Source organism: Mustela lutreola, chromosome 2 (assembly GCF_030435805.1).
Source record: "Mustela lutreola isolate mMusLut2 chromosome 2, mMusLut2.pri, whole genome shotgun sequence".
Taxonomy (NCBI): domain Eukaryota; kingdom Metazoa; phylum Chordata; class Mammalia; order Carnivora; family Mustelidae; genus Mustela; species Mustela lutreola.
This window is the reverse complement of record NC_081291.1, coordinates 197736841-197751888: the sequence shown is the minus strand read 5'-3', so window position 1 is coordinate 197751888 and position 15048 is coordinate 197736841. Positions and strand designations below refer to the sequence as shown.

Here is a 15048-nt window from a genome sequence, read left to right as displayed (position 1 = left end):
TCCTTCAAATTGCAACTGAGGGAAATACTGAGAAGCTTCCAACAAACAAGGGATCAAAAGTAAATGGAAGTTAAACAGCATCAATTGAAGGTGCATACCATGCTACTGACCGTTTTATCCAGTGTCCTGGTTCTAATTTAGACCACATTGAAAGTTACTGATAGAAAAACAATTTGTTTCCCCAGGTCTTCAAAAAGGGTCATTTTTTTGAAATAAGTACTTCGGGTTCATTAGTAGGAATGAATAAACTGGCTTTTAAGTAGAAAGTCAATACAATAATAATACTTACCTTCAGCATGGGCCACATACGATTTCCTGGATGTGCCTTGAGAAGGGAGTAATTTCCATATGGTGCCTGAGCACTTTGTGTCTCAGTGGTCAATTATACACAGAACCACAACCAACCTTACTATTCTCAGAGATCGTAAAATACTGATGATACTTTACAAATGCTTTGATGATACATTTAAAAAACCTTGTTTTTAAAAACAAGTTTTAAAAACCTTGGACAGAACCTGAAAACCAATGTAGAATACTAATACTGCTCAGAAGAAAATTTAAAATCTAAACCAAAACACATTTTGATAGGAACAATGTGCAAAATCTAACCTTACAACACAAACAGTACTAATTCCTTGTCATTAATACCTCAGTAGTACACTAGTACCTTGATAAGGAATATTATATAATGGCTTAATATTTTCTTCCTCCTCTGTCCAGGAATTCTATGAGAGGCACTTACAGAGAGTTCTAGTTTTGACGACGCTATAACAAACATACACATAGTATAATGATATATTTTACTATGCTAACAAAGTATCATTTATAAAGAAATTTTTATAAATTCAAAAATAGGTTATTGGTAACATGATTACCTTTAAAGCATTGATTTTCATTCACAATATGACTTCATTAATCTTAAACAGCAGTTCCATCTACAAAATGTTCTACAGCTTTTTCTTTTTGAAAAGGAGGAAAATAAAAGCAGGTAAAGATATTCATAATTTCTAATTCAACAATATCAACTTCATTTCACAGCATTGATTAGTAGAGAACATTTTCAATTAAAGTGGTATACAATTTACAAAAATAGAATGATTATATAATGCAAAACATTATCCTCCATTATGAAGAATATGTGTGTGTGTGTGTTTGTGTGTATACACATAAACAGATTTTTTATAAGTTTCACTATTAAATAGCCCTTATTCAAGTACTTTTTTCTGGTATCTCTTGAAATAATTACCTTGCTATATTATTTGTAAATACATAAAAAAATAAAAGGTTAATCTAAGAAAAAGTTAAAAGTTTCAGTGTGGTTGACTTAAATATCAGCCGTTCACTTCAGTGAAAACCTGATTTGAATTCAAAACAGGTTTAGGTGCCATACTGAATTTAACAACTTAGTCAAAAATATAGATATATTTGTGTCAAATACTTAGTAAATTTCCAACGTGCTAACAGAGAAAAATTAAAAGTTTGTATTAATCTATTCATCTATTTATCCAATCTTACACAATCCCCAGACAAAATTCACTTATATATAACTAAAATGATCCACTAATATACAATATACCTGCTTACAAACACATAGGTAGCCATAAATAAAACTTTATTCTTTAATTTCATTTACAAGCTACCAAGTATTATGTATCGTACACTGTGCTGAACACTTAAATGGCTGTAGTCGTGGAAGGATCCAGACTGAATGGAAAGCTGTAGATAAAGAAAAGATAAAAGCAAAGTAATACTGTAACAGAAAGGTGGCAAAAGCATGGTTTTGCCATAATGAAATCAATCAGATTTATAATTATACATCAGTTCTGGTTTAAAACAAAGTCTGAGCGCCATGCGATTCTCAGCTTTATTGTTTGCAGTCTGGCTAAAGTCTGTATAGTCATTTTGTCTTTTGCAGTTATTAAAATAAAAAAGTTAAAAACTATAGCAGCAACAAGCAAACCCTGTGACAGGAAGGCAAGGGTTAAGAACTAAAAAAAGTTTATACAGTGTGTTTAGGGAAAGTGTGTGCAGTTTATCTTCCATCAGCAGGAGTTCGACTGAGGGACAACATAATTCGGGCAAACCGCTCACAGAGTTCATGTGTGGAATATGAAGGTAACTTCGGTGGCTCATGGAAACCTTTAATCTCAGTAGAACAATCAAGCAGTTTTGGTAGAAAATCTGTCAGCTTCTCTTGGAGATTTGCTGTAAATACAAACAATTAGATGTAGATAAAGATAGAGAGGGAAAGAAATTATCATCTTTAACGTAATTTATTAATTTAGAGTGGTCAACTGATGTTTCATTTCAAAATAAGCAAAATAATTACCATTTGGTGGAGAGAGGTAAAATATAAATGGCAAGGCAATGCATACAACTTGGTTTGTAAATAAGAAAAAAAAAGTAATGATGTTAATGTAAAAATATTACAGAATATAAAAATAAATAACATCTAATTCTAACTGTGCTTAATCCAACAACTGAGGTGTCCACCAATAGTAGTGGTTAAACTTACACTCCATTTCTTGTCCAAGATAGGAACACCATCGATTTCTCATGTCTTCCACAGCAAGTATATCTTTCTCTTCCATTTCATCCACCAATAACAAGGGCAAAAATGGGACAATAAACTCATTCATGATAATCAGACCATTGTTTACTTCTCGATCCTCTCCAGATTCAAATAGTTCCGCTGCTTGCTCATTTAATTTCTTAATGCAATGAGGAAAAGAAAGAGTTTTGTTTCTTTTCTTTAATTAAATAAAAATACTTGTGTTAACACCAAAAACAACATAGTAAGTATGTTTACAAAAAATATTAGAACAAACAGCAATAGGGAAAAACAATCTCAATCTACTCTAGAAAGAAGTCTCCTAGAAAAAGCTGTGCATATAATAATAACAAAAACAAAAACCTTTAGAAACTGGCCAATTAAAGAACTATCCTCCAGGGATACAAACCACTAACATTTCAAGTTTTAAAAAACTCAAATGCAATAAAAGCACCTGAGAGAATAACAGTGAAGATCACAACGTCCTAATATTCTCATTCAAAAATTTTAAAAACATACTGCAGACTACAATTAGTAGTTTACAATAAAGAAAACATTTCAGCACACCTACTTAAAGACGTTTAAAGTACACTTAAAACATGTAACTTATATCTGTTCAAAAATCATACATTCTTGAATACTTTTGTGCATGTCTGTGTATTCTGTATAGGAAAAAAATCATAACTTAGGTGCTCAAAATATATAATAGAGTGATGTTAATAGTTAATGAAATTCAATCAGAAAAAATGTATAAAGATGGAATTTTTGATTTTATACCTATTAGCTAACTAGATGTACTCCAGACATCTAGAAAGTAATCTAGTACAAAAAAACAACAAAACAAAACAAACAAAAAACACACCTGTTAAAAACTTTTTTTAAAGTTTATAAAACAATAGCAGTATTTCTACACATTGATAATAAAAATATTTGAGAAAAAAAAACTACCAATGACTAGGTAAAAAAAAGGATACTGTTATTACAATGATCTTTTGACATTATATATACCAAACATACGATTTAGAAAAACTAAAAAAAATCCACTATTTTTCTGGAATAATAATGATTCCTCAGGCTCTGTGAAGCACCTCTTCTCTCCCCAAAAAACGGAATGAAGAAATTTAAATATAAAAATGTAATTATTCTGATCCCACTTTAAGAACATTTCTGGTTTATCAACTGCAATATTTAGGATCAATAAAGAAGGGACAATAAGGAATTGGATGCATTCTCCTAATCTCATAATCTTAAATGATTATACCCAGATTATAGACCTCATCATGATGCTTTCCCCATCAGAATTTATAGTCAATCACTTACACATGAGTCCGGAAAATGTGTTCAATGTAAGATAAAATGAGCAAGCAAACACAACCTATGTATATTCAACTTACTAGTAAACATTCTCTTCTATAATGTGATATCAATTCTTCATCATGTCCTCTGTTTGGGCCTTTGGACAAGAGTTCCTTGTTATTCTGATAAGCACAGATAAGGAACAGCAGGGAATCTATATAACTTAAAAATTAAGAGAAACACATAGCATTAATATTTCATCTTTGTAAAAAAAAGTCAGCTACAGTTGTAAAATATTTTAAGTATACATTTGTTTTGATTATACAGAACATTACAATAAAAATATCATCTGATGCCCTGTAAGCCTGAGAGCACCCTTTTAGCAACAGCCACATATGAAACCAATTATACAGTTGTGTCATAAACTAAAAACAAAAACAAAAACAAAAACAAAAACTGGAACTAGGAATTAAGAAAACACTGGGAAGGGAAAGCCCATAATTGTTGAATTTAGATAGTTCCAGTCTTCTATGGAAACTGTTTACCTCAAATCTTCCATTTACAGTCAAAATTAAGACTGAATGAAAGCCTAGAATCTAACTTTTTAACAACATAATGTCATTTTTGTTAGAAGGAAGGATCAGGTTACTCGAGGTTTTTTGTTGTTTGTTGTTTTTATGTTTCTTATCACAAACATCATTTGTTGCATTCAGTGACTAGTCAGGTTTTTTCTAGTCAGGTCTGGGCACAGTTATCACGATAAAAAAATGTAATTGGTAGAGGGGAAAATATCCAAAGGAGACCCAGTGGAAGTAGAAAGGGAAAAGAATACTTCTAAATCTGAAAACTCTAGTGGAACACAAACAATAAAAAAACATACTAACATAAAAGCTGACAGGTCTTTTATATTCAATATAAGTAATATTAGTATGTTACATTAATGTAAGCCTAGAAGTTATGAAGTTCAAACTAAATTTTAAAAAAGAGGAGGGTAAAAATGTTTGAGGATTGTATCTGCCTCTAAAATAATTATCCTCTCTTAATATGCTGTAAGAAATAAATACAGCTATATATATGTATATCTGAAATATGAACATAAGCTATCTCCTTTGTGTGAGTTTTTCTAATCATAACATACCTTCTTATGGATTAATTCAGAAAAATATAACATCCTAAAAGGTGAAATAGTATAAAGAAATACTTTTAAAACTCTAGGTTACACTAAGTTTTACTCATGTGCTCAAATATAAATTCTGTACTTCAAATGTTAAATGCAGAAATGAAATTAATGACAACTCAAGTTACATACCTGAAACTATTTCATAAAAAATAAGTTATTTCATATAGTTTATTTTGAAAAGTCTTCTCCCAGGAATTCGTTTTTGAGAAAACTTACAAACATGGCATTTTATTTTGAAATACTATAAACATAACCTCAGCTAAAGACTTTTTATTTTACTTATGAAAGGAAAAAAAAAGAAGGAAGTGATAGTAATATTGGACGTTTTGCACCACTAAATTAAGGAGGTCTGCAGGCACATCTACCTTTCTTTTATAGCCATTAAGTTCCTATTCCAAATGTCATTAACGTCATTCAGGGAGACATTTGTATTTGGCCTTCAAGCCCGGAGTCACCTAAGAACAGCTCTAAAACGATGACCTTGTTCCAATTTTTCACTGAGGTACACAATTCCCATATTTTATCAACAACCTCTGAAGTGCCTACAAATATATTTTCAAACAAGTCAGAGTAAGACTCAGCAGTCCAGGTACAACACCCACCTTTTTTTTTTTTTTAAAGTTTGAGAGATGCATATTCTTTTTTTTTTTTTTTAAAGATTTTATTTATTAATTTGACAGAGAGAAATCACAAGTAAATGGAGAGGCAGCCAGAGAGAGAGAGAGATAGGGAAGCAGGCTCCCCGCCGAGCAGAGAGCCCGATGCGGGACTCTATCCCAGGACCCTGAGATCATGACCTGAGCCAAAGGCAGCGGCTTAACCCACTGAGCCACCCAGGCGCCCCCATCCACCTTTTTTAAAGGAAAAACAAGACCACGTAGCCCATAGATTCTTTTTATCCTCATTTATACTATTATAAAATTATGGCTCCTAAAAACATGATTTCATTTCACTACTCAGACTTGACAATGGACTGTCAATCAGTATTCCATTCAAGGCTTTCAACTGCTATGTTTTTATATTTTAACAAAGACAGAAACTTTCTAACCTGCTAGCAGTGGTAACTGCCGTATTTAAAATGTAAAATTAACATTTCTTTTTATGATATTCCATAAATACTATTTATCACCATTACTAATTTTCTAGTTGAACTTTCCAACTCAGTAACATTCGTCATCCCAGAATATTTACTTTCTGAATAAGTATATATTTGAGAATAAGCAAATTATGAAATTAAAACACACTTTCAAGTTATATCTCAAAATCCTTTAACAAATGTTAACTAAGAAAAGCTAATAGTTAATGCAGAGAGCAAGAAAGTGACAGATTCACCTTTTTAATTCTTATTGAGTGAGAAAAATAAATACTTCTTGCACTTACCTGACTTCATTAAATTTTACAAGAATAGAGATCTCTACTTCAATTTTTCTCTCCCTAGTTAATTGTGTGACCTTGAAAAAGTTATTGCATCTCTATGGAGACATGTGTAAGTAAACACAGTTTCTTTATCTATAAAATGGAAATACCTTATTGATCTTAGATATTCTGTTCAATTATAAGATCACACTACTATTTTTCTCAGAAATATTAATCTTAGATATCCTAAAGTGAACTTGAATACTTCTATTAAAGAAATAAAACTCTGACCAAAATAAAATAACTCATAAAATGGAGCTACTGATTAATCAAAATACTTTTCCATTTCAGTAACCAAAGTGAATTCTCTTATAAATTACACAGTATTTGTGACGAGCACTGGGTGTCGTATATAAGCGATGAATTGCTGAATTCTATTCCAGAAGCCAATATTGCACTGTGTGTTAATGCAATTTAAATTAAAATAAATAAATTACACAAGGACTAGGACTTTAATAATTTGTATCCAAGTATTAACACTATTTTTCAATTCTGGGTAACTTCTAAAAATTTGGTAAGCGTACAAGGGATGGCACTGTGCACTGTCCCACAAACACAGCAGCACGGTCTGACAGAACTTTCTACAGGGAGTGCTATGTCCATGCTGGCCAATACTGGAGCCAAACATTCAAAATGTGGATGCTGTGACTGAGAAACTGAACTTTTAGTTTTAAAGTTCTTCATTAAATTTAAACCGTCACATGTTGCCGGTGGCAACGAGGATGGCCAGCAAAGCTCTAGAATAGCCTGTGCTGTCATTTAAATCAAAATTGCATTAACGTCTCAGCAGAGGTTTCCTATACTCCCTACAAAACAAGAAAAGGAATTCAACAACCCTTTTACTTGAATGCACTGTTAGAGAATATTTAAAATATAGCACTTCTAAAAAAAAAATCACTGGTCAAGTACATTCATATTAAAGAATGAATTAAGAAATATGTGAACAACATGTAAACACAAACTAGTAAATAATGTGTAGATAAGTCAATATGCATCTTTTCGTAATAACATTTAAAAGTAAATAATAATATAGTTTAATAAGTAGAAATTCTTTTAAAACCTTTTGTAATTTAAATGAAAAATTATCTAAAATGTGTTTGCAGTCACAATACTCAGAAGACCAGTGATCAATTCTCTACAGTGATATTTTTACAGTAACTGCAAGCTTGGACAAGGAGATTAAAACACTATTTCTGCTCTGAAGTCAAGATTAGACTCAGGAAGAATATGAAAAAGCTGGAGACTGAAGGCAAATGTAGGGAATACAAGAATTCCTAGTGTTGGGCCACAAGCTTCTTTGGTCCCCAGAAAAGTTCTTGGCTTCAATCTAATCCTACTGCATCCTAAATTTCAACTATAGTATTTAAGGGCTGATAGAAAGACTAATGCCAACCTTACAGATTTAACTGAAAATGGAAAATATACAGGGTATAGAGGAACTCTCTGTACTAACTATACAACTTCTCTATAAATTTAAAACATAATATTAAAAGTTTATAAAAAATATGTATTGTAAATAAAATATTATCTATAGACAAGGTTATATCCAAATAGAATTAAGTACAAAAATAGTATCTGACCACTATGCCTTACCTTTCTTTTTGAAAATTCTCTAGCCCAGTTATGAGATACATGGTTGTTTCCCTGAATTTCCTATAATCCTGATGCCACTCCTGTAGGTGAAAAAAATTTTTAAAAGAATGCAGAGTAGGATATTAAAGCCACATTGAAAACTGTTCTTAAAGTAATGCACTGTTCCCACAACTATTCAAATTAACAGTATCAAAGAATTCAAAATTAAGGTAAACTAGACCTAAATCAAGACTTTCAATTTTGATACATAAGATAACTTCATTAGTATAATAATAGAAATTAATGAAGAATAATGATTCACTACAGCAGAAATACAAATGCAAGATAATCTATCATGTTTTCTATCTCTCAAAAATTCTTTTGTACAATGGTATATTATTATTATTATAGATGTACATCACACTAGATGTGAGAGGTAAATGAAGTTACTACTCTAACAGAATGAATACTGAAGACTATTATATGATGAAAAATGTTAGGGAACTAAAAGAAAAATGTTATAATAAACTTATTTAACCTTTTAATTTTAACAAGTTTATGTTAAATTTTATTTTAAATATGGTAGCTGAATAGTTTATTCATCTGACATATGGCGAAAAGAATAGAAGCAGATCACATTTCAACTGCCCTCCCTCCAAAAACCCAATCATTACACATGTAATAGGACTCAACAATTCAGAACTGACCAAAATCAGGACTTCCCTTTAACTTACTAAGAGAAAAACAAACAAACAAAAACAAACACTATTTCAAGGAAAACCAAAACTAAATTCAATACAGGATTTAAATGAGTAATTAAAGTTAGCTTTTCTGGAAAAGTATTCAAACTGCCACTCTATTGTCATTAGCTTTGCCTGAGAAGTTGGAGTAAGCTTTTTCTGAGAAGCCCTAGCCAAGAAGTGTTTTAGGCTTTGCAGGCCATGCAGTCTCTTGTCACTATTCAACTCTGAGATGTAGTGACAAAACACTCATACCCAATATGTAAACAAATAGCTGTGTTCCAATAAAACTGTTTTATAAAAACTGGTGGTGGGCTAAATTTGGTCTATGGGCCAAGGTTTGGTGAGCCAGGACTCAGCACGAGACAGAGATATGTAGGACACATAGGATTCAAAAATGTGTCATGTAAATACGTGTAAGATTTTATGGTTCTACAGTTAGAATATGAGGAGTGCTCAGAACAAAAATACGTTGAATCCAATTGGATGAAGCAACCCTGGGGAGAGACTGCAGAGTCAAATCGTAATTAAAAATCAAGACCATATTTGATTTGAATCTTGGGGACAAACAGAGTGAGGAACCCCCTTGCTTGTCATCTCTGGCATATATCATGTGTACATTTATTTGTGCATAAATATTCTCAGATTTTTCATTCTGCTATATTGTTCTAAATTACCTACCCTTAAAGCATAATGGTAAAGAACGGTAACTCCTCCTGGTTTCTAAAATAAGCTTTCCTACCTTGTTCTTCAAGAATGTCTGAGTTAGACGCAGATGTTTACATTTCATAAATTTTTTAAAGTTTTACTTAAGTAATTTTTATACCCAGTGTGGGGTTCAAACTCATGACCCCAAGGTTAAGAGCTGCACATCCACTGACTGAGCCAACCAGGCACCCCCACTCCACCACCTCATAAAGTTTCTGAAATCAGCAAATCAACCTCCATCTGACAACTTGCTAAAAGTTTGATAGCGACTACACAGAACCAATAAACTACTCTGGGGTAAAATGGCATCTTTACAATACCAACTTATCCAAACATAGTATGTATAACCATTTATTCAGGTCTTCTGTTAACAGCTCCTAAAGTCATGCCATCTTTTGCTAGATTTATTTCTAGTTACTGCACACTTCTTGATGCTATTATAAATGATGTCATTTTTTAAAATTTCACTTTCTGATTATCTGCTGCTGGGTTGGTTAATGGAACAAAAACTGGTGTTTGGCAGGTTTTACATGTTGCAAAGCTCTCTTGTTATTTCTAATTAATTTATCTGTAGACTTTGTTTGTATTTCGTAGGTACAAAATCTCCAAACAATAACTTTACTTCTTTTATCCAATGTTTACTTTTTGCTCATTTTTGTTGACTTGCTACCCACTTGGAATTTCCAGAACAATTCTGAATAAAGTGGTTGCAGACATCCCCATCTTTCCTGATTACAATGCCCACAATTCTATATATTTCCTAGCTTTGCTGTTTTTTGAGACACTCTTTAGGAGATTAAAGTTGATGCACCTTGTATTCCAGGTTAGCTAAGGATTTTCATCAAAAATGAGTATTTTTTGTATATGTTAATATGGTGAATTACAATAACTGTTTAAGGGAAACTAGAATAATTAAGTTTATAAATAGGACCAAACATTAATCAAAAACACTATGAAATCAACTTAAAATTTACTAGATTCATAAATTTAAAAAGACAATGTGTTGGGACACCTGGGCTTAGATGGCTAAGCGTCTGCCTTCAGCTTGGGTCATGATCCCAGGGTGTTGGGATCCAGTCCCTTACTTCTCCCCCTACTTGAGCTCTTGCTTGCTCTAACAAATAAACAAATTAAAAAGTTTTTTAAAAAGTAAAAAAAAGACAATATATAAAGTTATATTTAAAAGTCTGAAAGAAAACTAGGTATTTGAATTGATAAATTTAAAAAAATACTAATTTTAAAGCCAAAGTTCACAAAGAGAATTTTGTGTACAAAATTACCATAAGCATGATATGAGCATTCATGCATGCTCTCTCTTTCACATGTACAACAGTGTCCAATAATGACCGATGTATTGGCATATAACGATTAAGGCAAGTTTGCAACTTCCTCCCCAAAATGTCTGATGAGGCCAAGAAAGGAAAAAGTACAGCATGGCTTCATTTGAGAATGCAGGTTCTGTGAAATTTTTTAAAAAAGGATGCAGGCTGTGTTAACCATGCTATAATTTGCTAGCTGTGAAAATTCTGGGCCGGTTACTTTACCCTCTCTATACCTTATTGTCTCCTGTGCTCAGCTGTGCTGAAACGAAAGGAAGATCAGTGAACTACAGAATTCCTCAATCTACAGTTGAACCTCTCAAAGGCCACATTACCTCATATTCTTCCAAATTCACTTCTTCAGGTTTTATCATTTCAAGCTTGGCTTGAGCAACTTTCATTATGTTGTGACACCTTCAAATAAAAGAAATGCATTCCTAAATCAAAAGCAAAATTCATAAAAACTGAAAAATATGTGACATAAAACTAAACTACCCAACACATATGAAAATAAAATCCATTGTCACTAAGCAACACTTTTTTGAGGAAGCAACTCCCAAGTAACTTTAATTGAAAATGGTTTTTAGATCAATGTTGGATAGTTACAAAGCACATAAAGAAGACAGCATCAATAGTTTTAACTCAAATTTATGATGTTATATTTATATATGGTGTTTGAATTACATTCTATCAATACATATTGCATAAGAAAAAATGAAATGTTTTTTTTATGATGTATATCTAAGCAAGCCTAAGAAACATTAAATCTCATTTTCCCCTTTCAAATGGCAGTATTCATAAATAGCAAAAAAAAAATCCAAAATGTGGCTATCATTTCAGGTAAAAGAGACTTTCTTATGCATAGAATCATTATTAAAGAAATCTCCGCAGAATATATTTAGTTATCACATGGATCTCACTTTGTCTTTCAAGTATAAGAGAAATTAAACTATTAAACAATTTGACCAATTTCCATCCCCAGGACAAAAACCGCAAAAAGAGTGAAAAGTCAATGTGATTACCCCACCAATATTTTCTCCATATTCATTGGAACATGGTGTACCAACAACCCAAATAGTAAGAGTCATAATCAGTCATATTTCTGAGCGATTTGTGGTGGGGTAATATGTAAAATAAGTGATGCTCCCATTACTACTAATAAAATAGTAAGAGCTAACAGTCACTGAGCACTGTATTGCCTATCAAATACTGTTGAAGCCATTTACTTGTATTATCTCACTTAATATGAAATTTCACAGCAGACACATGGTAAAGCAGGAATTTAATCCTGAATGCTTTATTTCCATATATTCTCCTCTGCTATACGTATTTTTAATTTTGAGATAATCATGAAGGGATAATCATTTATTTCAGGATTAAAATGGACTACAATGAACTCCAAGATAACATAAATGTTTCTGTATTCTAAAAATAACATCCAATACTTGGATCTTTACCCAAGGCCTAAATTTCTTTAATGGAATTCATTTTAACTAGATTATATTTTAATTTTCTAATATTACTAAAAAATAAAAAACTTCTAGGGATTTTATACAAATTTCTATGGGAAAACATTTTTGCATAAACCAAAATATAGCAGATCCTTTAACAACATGGGTTTTGAGGATACACTTACACACAGATTTTTTTTTTACAGTATTGTGTTTTTCCTTATAATTTTAGTAACATTTTCCTTTTCTTCAGCTTACTTTATTATAAGAATACAGTATATAATATATATAACATACAAAATATGTATTTATTGACTTTACATATTCAGAGGCTTCCAGTCAACAGGAGATTATTAGCGGTTAGGTTCTGGGGGAGTCAAAAATTATACACTTTATGTGTAGATTTTTGATTGCACAGAGAGTCAATCTCCACTAATCTCCACACTGTTCAAGGATGAAGTATAATTCAACCATTTTAAGACTTCTCTTGATATCAGAGAGTATTAAACTATTTTATTTGCATCTACAATTAAATACTTTTCTCTAGAGATTCCCAAACAAGGTAATTTTGCTCCTCAAAGAGATTATTTGGCAATACCTGGAGACACTTTGGGTTGTCACGGCTTGTGGGAGGTGCTACCAGCATTTAGCAGGTAGAGGTCAGGAACACTGCCAAATATCCTATACATTATAGGATACCCCCACAATAAAGAACTATCTGACTCAAATATACAGTAGAGACTGAGAAATTCTTTATTTCTCTAGAATACTGAGTTCCCAAAGGGCAGTAATTATATTATATTCTCCTGTGCATCTTTATATTGCTTAGCTCAGTACCTTGGTCAATAATCACACACACTAAAGCAATAAATAAATAAATAATTGCTCAAACTTTTAAATTGCTCAGACTATAAACTCCAAGAAAATCACAAAGCAACTGTACAAATTAAGTGAAGTCAAGTTTTGTGCTCTATTTACTGTCTTCATCTAGGTTAAAAGAAACATTAAAAAAACTGCAAAGAAAACTATTTTAAAAAGATAATTTGAGCACATGAGTTATTTCACATTTTTAAATTACCTTTCATCAAAACTCAAATTCCTATCTCCAAATTGTTCTAGCAATGTTTTCTCAATGATTTTCTTTGGTGCTTGGTTCTGGATAAAATAGACCACTACATGATGTAAACGATAATCTGTTTCTGGTGGGGTATCTTCTTGGGCCAACTTAACCAATCTTGAATACTCCAATTTAATTGCCTAGAAAATGTAACAAAATGTCAATTTTGGTTAATTATAATAATTAAAATCCTTCGATATTACAGCTTTAATTATTCTTGTGTTCAGATACATTTTTTTCTTTTAAAGTATAACAAACAAGGTAGTACATCTAAAAATACTGCCCCATATTCCATAGTTTAAAAGGATTTTCTAAAACTGACCATATGTGTACTTCCTTATCCCTTCACTGTAGTGTTTTTTGTTTTCATGTAGAGAAGCAGTAAACTAAACAACAGACCTAAGCGTACTATGTAAATACTTTCGTAAAACTTATCAGTCTGGTCAGTCTACTCAGAAATATCCTAAGACTGAGAAACCTCTTATACTATGCTTTCCAGTATCAGTTTCATGTGTATTTTGAATATTCCAAATTTTCGAGTTGAAATACAGCTTCCTAGAATACCCATATCTGAAAGAAAAGCTGGCTCTTATATGCATAATAATACCACTATAATTACCTTTTAAAAGAGTCTAAGTAAGTCCTGAGACTGTAAGGATCACAGAATGAATCCCTTGTTGCTTCAAAAATATTTGAATTTTATATGTGTAAGAATTAATTAATATTATCATTATTATCACCTTGTGCTTGAACTTCCTTTTTCTTTATAAACAGGACATCTCAGAATTTATAACTAATTATAACAGGAAACAATACTGATACATGTTTCTACATGTGAGCAAACCATTTGGAAAATATTAGCTCATAAAGAGATAAATGTAGGGTTATCTATCAAATACTGCTGTATACAAATAACTTATATAATTAAAAATACTTTTCATAATAATCATTTATACTGGACTTCTATCTAAATCCTAGCTCTATTAACCATAAAAATTTTGGGGCCACAAGCAAAATAAGTTACAAAAAAATCAATTCTATTAGAAAGATTTTTTTGTTTTTATTTTTTTAAGAAGTATCCCTTTCCTAAGCAATTCCTGGCAAAACAGATACCTTGATATATTTTATAGAAGGGAGAAAATGTAACTGACAAGCACTAAATGAAACATACTAGTTATATGCTTTTATATTTCATTAAAGAGAAGGCTAATAAGTCCTTTCTATAAGTTAACACTATAAACAGAATTATTACCTTATAGCTAAAATAAATAGAGTTCTCCTTTTTTGGTCATACATGCTGTTGTTAAAAATAGCCATGAAAACTATATTTTGACATGTAGGATCATAGGCTCACTTCAATGTATACCTAATTAGTATACATAAGCTTTGCTTAGAACTCTAAAATCTTCCCATTTTCCCAATTTGAAAAAAAAAGGGCGCACATATTCATTTAATAACCAAACTATACTAAATTTGAGAATAAATATAAAACAAAAAAAAATCAGTAAGTGTTCTTCCTTATTATAGTCTTCAGGCAATGACTGTCATAAACCATTCCAAGTTCTTTTGAATATTTAAATATTTCAAGGTATCATCCTTTTGGCCAAAATTAGTATGACCAAAATAAAATAAATTCGTATTGAGCCTCTTAAAGTAATACTGTAGGTTTAGAGATAAGAAATTATAACACTAAATGGT

At 31.4% G+C, this 15048-nt stretch overlaps 1 protein-coding gene across 8 annotated transcripts in view; it reads right to left on the bottom strand.

Moving 5' to 3' along the window:
- Positions 1-1595: 1595 nt before the first annotated feature.
- The window catches only part of USP25 (ubiquitin specific peptidase 25), a 131468-nt gene continuing 118015 nt past the window's right edge, over positions 1596-15048 (bottom strand). For all 8 annotated transcript variants that reach the window (XM_059164488.1, XM_059164490.1, XM_059164491.1 and 5 more), the window contains 6 exons: positions 13312-13490; positions 11118-11196; positions 8037-8116; positions 3946-4069; positions 2516-2711; positions 1596-2205 (listed from right to left, as the gene is read on the bottom strand). In XM_059164488.1, the coding sequence (XP_059020471.1) occupies positions 2033-2205; positions 2516-2711; positions 3946-4069; positions 8037-8116; positions 11118-11196; positions 13312-13490 (831 nt within the window). In that variant the 3' untranslated portion in view covers positions 1596-2032. The remainder of the gene's footprint in view (positions 2206-2515; positions 2712-3945; positions 4070-8036; positions 8117-11117; positions 11197-13311; positions 13491-15048) is intronic.